General features: G+C 37.3%; 1 protein-coding gene and 1 long non-coding RNA gene across 2 annotated transcripts; one reads left to right on the top strand and one right to left on the bottom strand.

The window, feature by feature from the left end:
* The first annotated feature begins 38 nt into the window (after nt 1-38).
* On the top strand, nt 39-6,622 carry LOC100892096 (contactin-associated protein 1-like). The gene is made up of 6 exons (XM_030987649.1): nt 39-130; nt 1,147-1,265; nt 1,724-1,834; nt 2,296-2,424; nt 2,550-2,707; nt 6,401-6,622. The coding sequence occupies exons 1-6, from the start codon at nt 39-41 to the stop codon at nt 6,620-6,622; spliced, it is 831 nt and encodes a 276-aa protein (XP_030843509.1).
* A 3,236-nt stretch (nt 6,623-9,858) lies between these two features.
* LOC115924453 lies at nt 9,859-11,039 on the bottom strand. The gene is made up of 3 exons (XR_004064310.1): nt 10,969-11,039; nt 10,288-10,374; nt 9,859-10,007 (listed from the first exon to the last, which is right to left on the bottom strand). It is a non-coding gene; the product is annotated as an uncharacterized LOC115924453 (long non-coding RNA).
* Between the last annotated feature and the right edge of the window lie 3,063 nt (nt 11,040-14,102).

Here is a 14,102-nt window from a genome sequence, read left to right as displayed (position 1 = left end):
TTAAAAAACGGCTTTCAGGCCATTTCCCATATCTCCAGATGACTCGTCTGTCCCTCTTTGTATTTGACCAGAGTACGACATTACATGTCATTTACAGGCATCACAAACTTGAGAATAGACTGCCCAAAAAGTAAGATTGAATATTATTAGAGGTGCGGTTACTTGCTTCCGACTTAGTTGCAAAGAACCCGAAAAGAGGGGACGGTCAATCCCATGAATGAAATTTTAAAAAGGCGGAGGGGGAGCCAGTTACAAATACCAAATAAAAAGCAACTGGGAAACAAACGAACAAATAACATTTTAAAAAGTAGAAAATAAAACGAAATCGGTGAGATGACCTCCACCAATTACCTTAGCAGTCAATTATGATACCCCCCCCCCCCCCATGCACAAAGTATACGAAAGACTTGATCCATGGCTGATCGCAACTTTTGTCACCTCTGTTTGTTGCTACGGCCAAAAAAAATGAAAATATAGAAGTACCTTATCAAAAGAATCATGGCGATTTACAGAATTTACTCAATTAATGTATAGACAACTTGATTTGAATGTGTACAATATATCATCTAGATGATGATACAAGTGATCAGGATCTGTGTGACGCTGGTTGGACACGTAACGGTAATGCATGCTACCAACTAGTTGAATCTACCGTCGACTATAGTACAGCCCTTGATGCGTGCAGAAATCTCAATGACTCCGGTGATCTGGCGAGCGTAGCTGATCAAGACGAAAGCAACTTTCTTTTCGTATTATCGAGGTAAGCCCCTGCCCCCGACCCCACTATTCGAATAAAGGAGCCACATCATGGAATATTCTATTGGCAGCAACCCTCACCCACACGAACAGGCAAACATTTAGCCGCGTACCCTCCCATGCCACCTTTCACCCACAAGCAGGGCACCAAATTGAACTTTGCTTTAAATTTGACATAACGTCAGATTCAATGTTCAAATACAAAATTCATTTTTAGATTCATGATATGAAGCCATGTCAATTTGGTAAAACTTCTGTTTTCAAATATAACGCTCTACAAATTTATGCTACCACACGTTTTGATCAGTACTGTATCATGATTCCTATTAAGGGTATGACTATGAAAAGATTGTTTAACTTTGTTTCAATTTTTATTTATCAAATACGCAGACGCACCTTTGGTACGAATTCTTACTGGATTGGGTTCAATGACCTCGATGAAGAGGGAGCTTGGGCCTGGACTGATGGCTCGGTTACATCCTATACCAACTGGTATTCTGGAGAACCATGTAAGTAATAACAACGAATTCATTTTGCAGAATAAGTAAAGGCGCTAGGCATGGTAGGCGCGGATGTCCCACCGATGGAGACTGAAATACAAGCATAATTTATTCAAGCTTAACTACTTTTCATTTATAATAATACATTATTGATCACTGAACACAATTCTGAAGGTACCATCGTGGCGCTCCTACAAAATTTCTCCGCACTGTGATTCGTCAAAGATATAGAATAAGGGTTGGGTTTGCGTTGCACTAGAATTTTAGTTCACATTTTATTGTAAGGGTTACTTGTATGTTAAGTCGAGTGTTTAATTATGTTGCAGGGTTCGGTGAGGGTAGGATGTTGATCGTGGAGCAGTTATTACTGGAGAATGTTTCGCAACGAAGACAGTTCTTAAATCAAATATGAAATATAGCTTATAAGCTAAGCTCCTCATTTCTGATATTGTTATCTCTTTATTTAGCTGGTGGATCTGAACATTGTGGTGTATTACGATGGAGTTCAGACGGCACATGGTATGATGCAGACTGCTCGTCAACATACGGCTACATCTGTAAATACCCGCTAAACACCAGTAAGTCACACTCTATATTCAGATCCAGAATGTTTATGATAAATATATGGTCTCTATGACTCAGGTTTCGAATATAATTCAACGTTATACATAGAAATTGCTTTAGTGAACTTTCCACCTTGTAAAACAAGGTCTCTTAGCTCGAGACTAGCTCTATTGCTTAGTGTGGCCTATCTGCTGAATTATAATGATATAGGTGAAAATAAAATAAAATAATGTCTTTTTACTTAAATATGTCATATATTTTTTGTTGTAAATCCAGGATCAGCGTCATTTGAAGACGTTCAGTAAGAGGTTCAGTCACACTTAACTCATCGATCAATAACAAACCAATAAATCAAATCAAATCAAATCAAATCATACCATGATGACTTAAAATTCAAGTCCGAGTAGAACCGAAGAAAAAAAACCTCCTTGATAAAATGATTTACTCTCCCTTCCTCTTCCTTTCTCTTGATCAGTTTCCTGTGCTGAATGGAAGCGTAAAGGTTATACATCTGATGGATACTACACAATAGATCCTGATGGGAGAAATAATGGAGTCGATCCATACAGAGTATACTGTGATATGACTACGGATGCTAGCACAGGTAACATATCAACGATAAATTATTAGTTAAAGAAGTCAAGAATCGGTCATGTATTACTATTCATAAAGAAATTGTCCATGTGTGTACTCATTATTTTTACAATTTGTCTTGGTTATCTCGGCTAGGTATTACGACATTCGAGCACCAGGAGGCGAATCGATCTTTGGTAACAGATGCAGAGGCGCCTTTTAGTTTCATCCGAAACATTACTTATGGTAACAAGTCGGTTAATCAAGTGGCTACCGGCGCCGATATCAGCGGAGAGTGCTACCAATATATCAAGGTAGGGTAACACCGAGGGTTCTACTTTTTTCTCAAAGTTCCTTGATGATATATTTATCTATCTATCTAAGTATCTTCTCCTGGTTCGGAGGTTGATTGCAACATCTCTCCATTTCACTCTTCTGCCATTCTGGTGCACTCTTGCAGTTTTAGTCCACTCTCGTTCTTGACATTCTCTTCCCAGTTGATTCTGGGTCTCCCTCTAGGTCTACTTCCTTCCACTCTTCCTTCCAATACATTTTTTAAGAGGCTTTGGTACCTTTAAACATGACCAAAGTATTTGATTTTTCTCTCCTTAACTAACCCTACTAGTGCAATTTGTTTACGCCCTGCCATGTGCAATATCACTGTGTTTGTTTTCATTCGTTTCCAGGATATTTTCATCATTCTTCTGTAGATCCACATTTCAAAAGATGTTATTCTATTTTCCATGGCCTTGTTTATTGTCCATGTTTCTGCTCCATACAATAGGACAGACCATACATAACAGTTTACTAGTCTCAACCTAAGCGCAAATTTCACCTTTCTATTTGTGAATAATCCTTTCATTCCCAGAAATGTATTCCGAGCAATTTTTATTCTTCTTTTTATTTCTGCTTCGCATCTGGCATCTTCTGTAATATTTTGTCCTAAGTAGATGTAATTACTGATTTGCTCAATGATATGTCCATCAAGTTCCAAACATATTCTAGGCTTATTCTCTGTTCTACTAAAAATCAGTGACTTAGTTTTCTTGACATTCATGCTTAGACCAAACTCTTCACTCTTGACTTTTACAATGTCTAGTACATGTTGCAAATCTGCTTCATTCTCTGCGCTAAGTACAGTGTCATCGGCATGACGTAAATTATTAATATTTACACCCCCAATACTAACACCTTTCATATCTGAAATTTCCCTAAATACCAACTCTGTGCACAAGTTGAACAGAGATGGGGACATTACGCATCCCTGACGTAATCCTCTTTTGATTTTTGTATAACCTGTAATTTCATTGTAAAATTTGATTGCAGCTGTCTGCTCCCAGTAAAGTTTAGATATGAGACGTATGTTCTTATCATCTAGATTTATTTTCTTAAAGCTTTCAATTTGTCGTGGTGAATTTTGTCGAATGCTTTAAGAGTAGTCAATAAAGCACACATATATTTCTTTATTTTATACTGCAATATACCTCTCTGTCATCATTCTCATACAGAATATTGCGTCTCTAGTACCACTTTGAGGTCTAAAACCAAACTGTTCCTTACCTACTTTATTGTCAATTTGAATTTTTATTCTGTTGAGAATTATTTTTAAGAGCAACTTGGTTACATGGCCAGTAAGGCTAATTGTCCGGACATATTCACATACACTTGCCTTAGGCTTCTTGAAATTGGCACAAATATTGACTTTTTTCAGATCTTTAGGAATATGACCTGTATTGTATATCATTTGATGGTATGTATATATATATATATATATATATATATATATATATATATAATAGTGAGAAATTGCAAACAATACATGCCACTTACATGTATCATGGTAATGAGGGCGACAGAATAAGAGCAATCCAAAACGTATACAACAGATAATATGTAACATAATGAACTTCAAGGGGAATGTCTGTGGAATAGTTAAGGAAAAAAACACAGGGAGATTAGGATAATTGGAGTCGCTTTTCTTTGGGAATTGAAAGAGGGAAGACCAGTGATCATTCAGAAGATACATGTTGTTGTTGTTGTTGCGATTAATGGCGTTTCCATCGTCATTCGATGATTTCCGCCAGGCAATATGAGAGGGCGTAGTTACTGGTCCTCTCTTATTATTTTTACTGTTGGATCGACGATAGCCTAGTGGCGTTGTGTTGTGCAATTAACAATGTCAGTAAATTGTTAGTTTCTGTAGATATTGATAATGACCTATAAGATGATTATGTCGAATATTATACAGTTATTGACTGGCAGGGGGTGTAATATTATACAAATAACGCACGTCCCAGAGTGCAATAGCGGTGAATGCAGTACGCGCGATGTTTCTTTAGATTGGTGCCGCTCTGTGCAACGAGCCGCTTGCGGCGAGTTGACAGTGCGAACCATCTGAAGAAACCGAGTGTACACTGCATTTACGTTTCGCACAACAGGGTCAAGTGCGTTATTTGTTTTATAAAATAGCGACACAAATAGCAACAAACGAAACTTTAGATCTAATAAGTTAGAGTCTACGAGAGTTCGATCTAGATCTAGATCTAGAGTTATGTTGGTTCTGACTAAGACCTTGCAGGCTTACCAAAAAGTCAATGGGATTCATTGCCTTGATTAAAAATAAAATCCATACAGTGGGTCTAGAGACGAGTCTACATCAGACAGCTGAAATATCTGGCTTCATTATAAAATCCAAAAGTCAAAACAGGCCTAAGTCCAAGGCAAAAGTAAAATAAATATTTGCTTTTTAATCATACCCCGCTGGCCGCTCTAGCTAGCTAGCTAGAGCTAAGCTACGCGTACGTTGCGCTGGGGATCATGGTGGAGCGTACAATATTAGCTACGCGTAGCCTACAATAATTGCAATGCACTTGAGGGAGCGCGTACTACACGTACGCGCGCACTGGATCTCCATGGTCACGTGCATTATAACTTTTTGTTGCGCTTTTTCTGCACTCATTTCTGCAAAATCGTGCTTGCATCAAAAAATTGTCAATGTCATGTGACGCGTATTGACCAATCACGATGCTTAAAATACTAGAGCCATTTTATAAAACATTATTTGGACCTTCGAAGGGAGCAGTGGCGTACGCAGGATTTTTTCAAGGGGGGGGGGGGGTTAAAATCGGGCCCAAAATTTCGCAACGACTCAGGAAAATTTGAAAATCGGGCCGGCCAAAAAGTCGCTCAGTGGGGGGGGGGGGGGGGGGGGGGGGGGGTGAGGGGGGTGAGGGGGAGGGGGGGTTAAGCGGACACCTTTTTTTTGGGGGGGGGAGGGGAGTCCAAAAAAAAATCGCACCGACTTAGCCAGCTGAAAAGACGCTCAGTGTGGGGGTAAGAGGACACTTTTTTTCTTTTTTTTTTGTCTCGAAATTTGAAAATTTGACATTTTGTTCCGTCGGGGGGGGGGGGGGGGGTAAGGTCACCTTTTTTAGGTCAGCCATTGGCATAATTTGTTTTTGTTTTTTTTGTTTTTATTACTAAAAAAACAAAAACAAATTCAAAAGGGGGGGGGGGGGTTCACAAAAATCATACACAAAACATACACATAAAAAAATATAAAAAAAATCAAGGGGGTTTAACCTCAACCCCCCCCCCCCCGCCCCCTGCGTACGCGCCTGAAAGGGAGTTACATTTCCCAAGTGGTTATATTTTCACAAGGCGCGTAGCTTGGTCTTGGTTTGATTTTTCTTTTTTTTTGCCCGAATTTTTTTTCTTTTGTCGGGGGGACGGGACAATCAAAAATTTTAAAAAAGAAGTAAAGAAAAAAAAATGGGAAGAATTATATTTCGAGATAAATCAAGAAAAAAAGAGAAAAGATCTTTAAAAAAAAAAAATTATAAAAAACATTCTCATCTCAAAAATCATTTTGGGGAAGAAAAAAAATTGTGGACAAAATCATTTCAAGGGGGAAAAAAATTCATAATAAAAAACATTGAACAAAATTTGTTTACCCTCGGTAATGGTAATGATATTTCTTTTTTTCCCCTCTTCCATCACCGTCTTAGTACGAATGCTATCTTTCCGTAATAACTGGCTTTGCTGCTTGGTATGACAGAGACGGAAAGCAGAAGAACTACTGGGGTGGAGCCACGGTAGACAGCGAAAAGTGCGCTTGTGGAATCTCAGGTATGACTGTATGTCATCATAGAGGGCGTCATTGGCTTACTGGATCAGAGCCATCCATGCACAGAGTTTGGCCAACTTGGTATCAGTTGGTTACAACATGACGAATTCTTATTCATTTATTTTTTTGGTGCTAGCCCTCGACAAAGCAGTATTCGCAATATTGTAACCAACTAGAACCGTGTTGCTCAAACTTTGTATATTGATTATTCTGCACTGAATGGAATAGGATTATCTCACATGAATGCAACAGCAGTGATGTCATTGTAAAACATTATCTCAAATAGTGAAGTACTAGTCCACATAAACCGAATAATTAGCGTTTCAAAAGTTGTCAACATTGCAGCTTTCTGCGCACTAAAACAAAAACCAAGCGCATCGGAGAAACATGTAAATCCGCTTAATTTCAAATGATCAACCTACATATCCCATCGAGATAAGCTATGAACGAATTGATCTTGATCTTTTTCTTTCAGGTTCGTGTCACAACGATCAGGACTGCAACTGCGATGCTAATGACAATATCTGGAGAGAGGACTCGGGGTATCTTACCGATAAGACTACCTTACCTGTTACTGAAATGAGGTTTGGTGACACAGGAGACACCGTCGAGTACGGGTATTATACACTAGGACCATTATACTGCAAGGGAGATGAATCTTGTAAGTTTTATATGAAAACGATCACTTATTATTACATAGCTTCGTAAAAATTTCTAATCCATAAAAAAGTTGGCAATAAACGTATCTGGCATTATGACTCCCAGAAAGAGAAGTAGTATGAAACAAAATTTGCGCTCCGAGAAATGGTGGTTATTATACTTGTTAGATGATAGAGATGATGGTTACGTTGACAATGCAGATAATGATTCAAACGATGAATATAATGATGATGATGGCGATAATGATGATTTTTATTATTATGCTGATGATGAGGTCCATGATGACAACTGCGATGACAACAATGCAGACTGATAATTAGAGCCATTATAATCCAACTCCGCAACCTTTCGCAAATCTAAAGATTCCTGACACGTATGGCTACTGAAACCATGGTTCATTCCCTCATCTCTTCTCGCTTAGACTTTTGCAATTCTCTTCTGATACATCTTCCTGACTACTAACTGCAACGCCTCCAACAACTCCAGGGGGATGTTTCACTAAGCCCTAAAGTCGATCTAAAAATCGATTTTATCAATTTTAAGGGCTTAAAATTGATTTCGATTTTAGCAGCTGTTTCACTAAATAAATAAAATCGATTTTGGCCTTAAAATCGATTTTAAGTTAAAGTGTGATCCATATCAATTTTAAATCAATTTTATCCTTATTCATTGCACTATTGATATGCTATGTTCAGCATTCATTGGTTTTAAAGGCGCAAGTGTCGGCTAGCTTCAATTTGAACATACATCTGAAAATGAAGAATTCTGTTCTTGGGGGAACAAATCTTTGTTCATAACCATTTTTTTTTAAAATCATCATAATTAGGCATGATTAATACCAAATGTGGCACTCTGGTAGGGGGAGCACAATGGCCCATTTTTTCTTCAAAAATACATGGGCGGCCCGTTTTCCTCTTAACCCTATCTAGCCTGGGGGGGGGGGGGGGGGGGGCTTATCCAGCCGGCGGCACGGGAGGGGGCCCAATTCGTGAGACAATATTTAGCAGCGAAACAGCCGGCCGATAATTCGCTCAGTTTTTTTTTTTTTTTTTTTTTTTTTTTGGGGGGGGGGGGGGGGGTAGTGAACAATAAAAAAAAAAAAATTGGGGGGGGGGGGGCCTCGAAAATTTGAAAAATCGCACCCCCCCCCCTTTAACCCCAGAGGAGGGGGCCCGGACCCCCGAGGCTATGCAGTTTCATAATAACCCATGCTAGATAGGGTTAAAGTGCCCCTTTTACATCTGATTAACATCCCTTTTTGTTTATTACAAGTGCACTTTTCCTTCATGTAGTTTGTCCCGTTTCACTTTGTTTTAAAGTTCCTCTTATTATTTCTAATAACTTTTTATGTTTTCTTCTTAGAAGTGACCCTTTTCCATTTTGTTATGTGCCCCTTTTTCTATATATTTTTTTTACCATATGTGCTTACAATTATGTGTCCTTATTTCGTTCATATTCTCTTTCTCTCTCTCATTAACATAAAACGACACTCCCATCACAACGCTTTGCTTGCCGTAATTTTGTTTCTTCATGAACACACCCCCCCCTCCTTCCCCCACAAAAAAATAAAGAACAAAAATGAATAAACAATAACTCACCAGCATACAAACATACCATTCTTGAATTACATCATTGCCCTTTATCATCATGTAATTATTATCACCATGCGCTAGCGTACAATCTCATCTATTCATCCCCCCCCCCCTTTTATGTTCTTAAAAGACAAAAAATACATACAAAATAAAATTAACACAGATTTTAACGTATAATCAATATGTTTATGCTTTAATGAATGAAATCTACATTTTGTAAATGATGAGCATAGCAAACACATTCAAGGGATACAATTACAATATTTTAAATGACACAAATAAAAGTGCTCCTATGAAAGTATCAGCCAGTTGTTAAAACTACTGCAGCTGATATCTGCCACTCTCTATTCGAGTTACCTTTAAGGGGATTAAAAGAGTAATACTTGTCACAAATATTTCTGTTACTCATATGGATGTTAATCTAAGGACGATATACATCGTCATGTAAGGTCACGCAGTCGGTGAGAATGTGGTTTCTTGATGCAATAGTTTGTCTATATGAAATTAATCATCAATTCTTTTCTATCAGCTTTGACAAAAAATTCTAAGGACAACATAAGTCAGAGTTAATATATTTCCTGCAGGAAAAATCTGTTTTCCCTCAATCACAATGTTTTGTTGTTTATTTTGTATTTGTTGTTGTGCAATCGCTACAATAGCACTTTAAGCACCAACAGGTAATTATCGATACATAGTCATGCAAGAAGTGCCTCAAGGAAGAGTTCCAAATAGGTCATCAAACTGCTGCTCAGATGAATTGCTAATTAAGAAATTCCAATTTGATATTTTAAGATTTATTGCCATGAACAAAATTATCTATGTAATGTGAGTTTGGTAACAATAACCTCCATGACAGAATTATAGCTTTTTATTTCTTCTCTTTTCTTCTGCAAGATTCTAAATTCTGTTTAAAATAGAGGAAATCTTGGAATTATCATTAAAACGTTTACTTCCTTTAAAATATTTTATGTTAACATTTTATCAAACCCAAAACCTCAAACTCGATGGCAAAATTTTAGTACCTTGACTTGAGCATTTTTAATAGCTTATAGGAATTACTTTGTAAATCTTTTTTTACAAGCAGTGTTGGTTGTAAAAAGTGAACAGTCCATGATACCAAGATCTGTATCTCATTGTGGTTCCTCTTGCTTAAAGCTGGAAAAGGGAGCTTCTATCTGTAGGCTGGCTGATGTTTCATAAGAAGCATAACGTTGCAGGTAATTCAGGCTCTGCAGTCTAGAATAGGAATTGAAAGTTATGAAATAAATGAATCAATTACTACAACTTTTGTATTTATGATTATTTCAAATACTTTAATTGCTAAATAAATAAAGTAGGAGAATAAAAAATAGTTACAGAAGATAAATGATTAATTGTTTGCTTTGGATAAAAAAAAAAAATCCTTTCATTACCATTTGTGTATTTTTTATATAACAGAATGGATAAGATGGGTATTAGACTTCTTACAAGGATTATGAAAAATGATAGATCAATTTTGATAATAAATACTGCTTACCTTTTCAATTTGAAGAGATGGACAATAAATGTTCATTTGTCATGAACTAGCAGTACATGCAGATGCCATAGCTCTTTATTTTGCAACCTAGGATTTAAGACAGAGATACATATATTTGTTATGAAGAGAGCACATCTATTTTTCGGAAAAGTAATTGTCATTGTATCAAATGTGTTCAAAAGAACATAAGTACATTTTTATCAGTAATTACAACAGTAATTTACATGTATTCGGTCCAAGACATTGTTACCAACCAAATTGTAAGGTTTTTAGACATTTGGAAGATTGACTATGGAGTCTAATCTTGATCTCGGATACCCTGCTCTTGAACCAAACACTGTTGTACACAGATTCAATGAACATTCCCCTGTCGTGAGTAGAAGGCAAAGAGGTATAAAACAAACAGAGCAGCTTTCATCATACATATATTCTCATTACAGTTTGTTCAATCACCTCTTTATACATTAATTGCTGCCCTATTATTTGTACAATATTAATCAGGCTGGCTGATGAAGTAATTTATCAATGATTTAGACATGTCATAGTTGACTTCCCCCTCACATGGATTTATCAGTTTTCGATTGTACGTAGAAAATTAATGAAAATCAAGATTTACACACTCAACAACAAATAAGTAATCTATTTATACATAGGTCTACAAGAACCACACAAAAAACTTACCTTCGTTTTATTATTGGTGTGCAAATTTTACTAGTAAGAAGATCACTCCACAAGGCCGCTTTGCACAGTAGGATCTATATCTGTACACCTAGACATTGAGCTTGAGTACATTCTGCATATCCAAACCCTTTCCTTGAGCCTGAGGCCAAGGAAGAATGAGAAGTCCAAGACTGTAGAGACACGGCAGAAGAGAACTTTTGAGTCTTGGACTAAAGCCAAATCTATTTGGTGGATACGACTTGTGGTCCACTCCATCTTTTAGTCCGACTCTGAAATTTAAAAAAAAAATTAATTCTAGGATAGTCTAGAGCTTGGAGTTGGACTGTGTTAGGGACCCTAATACCAGGGACGGATTGGGGGGGGGGGGGCACAGTGCACGTGCCCCCCCTGGCCCCCAAAAAATGTTAAAATCAGCAAAATTTGCCAAAAATGTACTGACCAACAGGGACGTGCCCCCGGCCAAATAAAAAAAAATTAGTGTTACCTCCTAGACCTAGACTAGTCTCTATATCAACAAAAACAAGACAATGCTAAAATAAATAAGGGATAGGGCCTAGATCTAGGCCTAGATCTTGATTCTAAGCCCAAATCTACAACTAGTAGCATAACTAGTAAAACCACAATACTACTGCAAGAATAAACTAGACTAATAAGTTTGTACCTGTCTGTCCTAACCGAATAATAAACGTTGTAAGGAAACTACTGTTGTTGTTGTTTTTTTTTTGTAATAGCAATCAGTCAAGACCTGACTATTATCACCAACGCCTTTCTTTTTAATATTAATTTCTTTCTTTTTCTTTTTTTTTTAAATAGAGTATCAAAAAAAAAAAAAAATATAGGCTTCTCTCTTTTTTTTTCTTCTTCTTTTCCCCCTTAAAATGAAATGAAAGAGAAAATAGATGAAGAAAAAAATAAAAATAAAAGTACGACAAAATGTAGATTTTTGTATCCTGTAGGTTACCGCGTAGTCCTGTCCGTTCTAAGACACCGTCCAGACACCGTCCTGTCTCTCAGGTGTAGACAGGGGGCTCCCTTTGGGAAAACATTAATAATCTGGAAACTCGAAAGAAGAAAGGAATTAATCAACAATTTTAAAATCAAGAGGGTACTTTTCCGGGGAAATTGGCTTTGAGCGACTTCGCAGACTTTAATGAACCTTCGATTAAAAGAAAAACAATTTTGTGATAGAGTGGTGTTTATAATACATGTTGCATTGGATAATTAAAATGTTTAGGGGAAACAAACAAAATGTGGGCTTTTGTGAGTAGTGGTGCAAAAAAAAAAAAAAAAGTGCTCGATTATTTTGGGTTAATTGAAACGTTTCGTTCTTACAACGAAACGGTATAAAGCGTTTTGAATGTTAGCTTCTGATGAATTTAAGAGCCTTAAAATATCGTCGGGATTTATACAATCTGTTTCAGCGAGTAGCATGGATCTTTCAATTAAATATTTCTGGCACTTTGCTATAAAGTGTTCAGTGGTTTCTACTTCTCGACACGAGTTACAGTGTCCAGTTGGGATGTATTCCCATTCGGCCTAGATCCACGTTAAGACCGATGTGTCCAAGTCGTAAACGACGTATTATCTTTTCTTTTGCTCGCTCTAGTTTGCAATTGAAGGTTTGTGAAACCGATTTTTGGATTGTTTTGTAGTGTGTATTTGGAGAAACCTGCCATCTTATTTGCCACAGCTCGGTAAAATGCCTCTCTAAAATGCTGTTAACTTCTGAGATATTAAGGCTGTTTGTTATTTCAATGTGTTTGCTGAGGGCTGCCTTGGCATGAAAATCCGCACATTCATTTCCTGTTATTCCACAGTGGGAGGGAATCCATTCAAAGCTAACATTTATATTTTTTAATTTGAGGTGGGATAAGCTTACAAGTATTTCTGAAATAAAATTCTCTTCTTTTTTATTCTTTATTGCTACTAAGGCACTTAATGAGTCGCTGAATATAACTGATCCTACATATAAAGTATCTAACTGGTGTAACCAATTGAGGGCCAGCATTATCCCCGCCAGCTCAGCTCTATATGAGGATGTTCCGTCAGACAATCTCTTTGATTGTTTACACGCGAAGTAAGGAACATAGAAAGCTGCAGAACAACGTCCTTCTTTAGGGAGTTTGGACCCATCTGTGAATATGTGAAGTTGGCTAAACCATTTTGTGTTTATTATCTCTAAACTTCTCTGTTGCAAAAGCAGTGGATTATCAGATTTGTTTATCTGACTAGCCAATTCAATTGATATAACAGGCTCCGTTAGTAACCATGGGGGGAAGTTTAGGGGTTTTAATTTTTCTACAGAAAGGTGTTTGTTAGAGTTTTCTGTTCGATAACCAAACGGTTTGTTGCACTGTTTTCCTTTCATATACTGATACTGCCAACAAGGTTGTAAACTTGGAAAAACTGGATGCTTAGGTTGTTGTTCTATGCTGTGCTTATATTTTAGGGCTAGTTGTTGTCTCCTAAGATCTAATGGGGCTTCTCCCATTTCTACTTCGAGAGACGCTAGTGAAGTTAACGGTAGGGCACCTGCACATATCCTTAAGGATTGGTATTGAATCGGATCTAACACCTTCTTTATGTTTTCCGATGCACTGTCGTAGGCTTCACACCCGAAGTCCAAAAGGGGGCGAATATAAGCTCTATAAACCATTATTAAGGACTTAGATGAACTGCCCCATGACGTACCAGTTAAACATCTTAATATATTTATTTTTCTCTTGCATCTGGTGGATACATACTCTATATGTTTGGTCCAGTTAAGTTTTTTGTCAAATAACATACCTAGGAATCGGTGTGTATTTTCACATTTTAGTGGTATTTTGTTTAAAGTGAGGTTTATCTCATGGTTTTTGGTACTTTTGGTGAAAAGTAGGGGGACAGTCTTCTTTAACGACAGTTGGAGACCCCAGGATGTGAACCAGCTATGTAGGTCATCAATATAATTTTGTATTTTTTTGGTAATGAAAGGAATATTGCTGCGTGAGATCCATATCGCGCAATCATCGGCATACAAGGATATTTTTATCGAAGGGTCTGTTGGGATATCGTTGAGCATTATGTTAAAGAGTGTGGGACTAAATATGCTACCTTGCGGGAGACCTCTCTCCATCTTGAACTCGTGCGATAGT

The sequence above is a fragment of the Strongylocentrotus purpuratus genome, unplaced genomic scaffold (assembly GCF_000002235.5).
Source record: "Strongylocentrotus purpuratus isolate Spur 01 unplaced genomic scaffold, Spur_5.0 spur5_scaffold_16, whole genome shotgun sequence".
Classification (NCBI taxonomy): Eukaryota; Metazoa; Echinodermata; class Echinoidea; order Camarodonta; family Strongylocentrotidae; genus Strongylocentrotus; species Strongylocentrotus purpuratus.
Note: the sequence above shows the minus strand (reverse complement) of the source record. Positions and strands in the feature narration are given on the sequence as shown.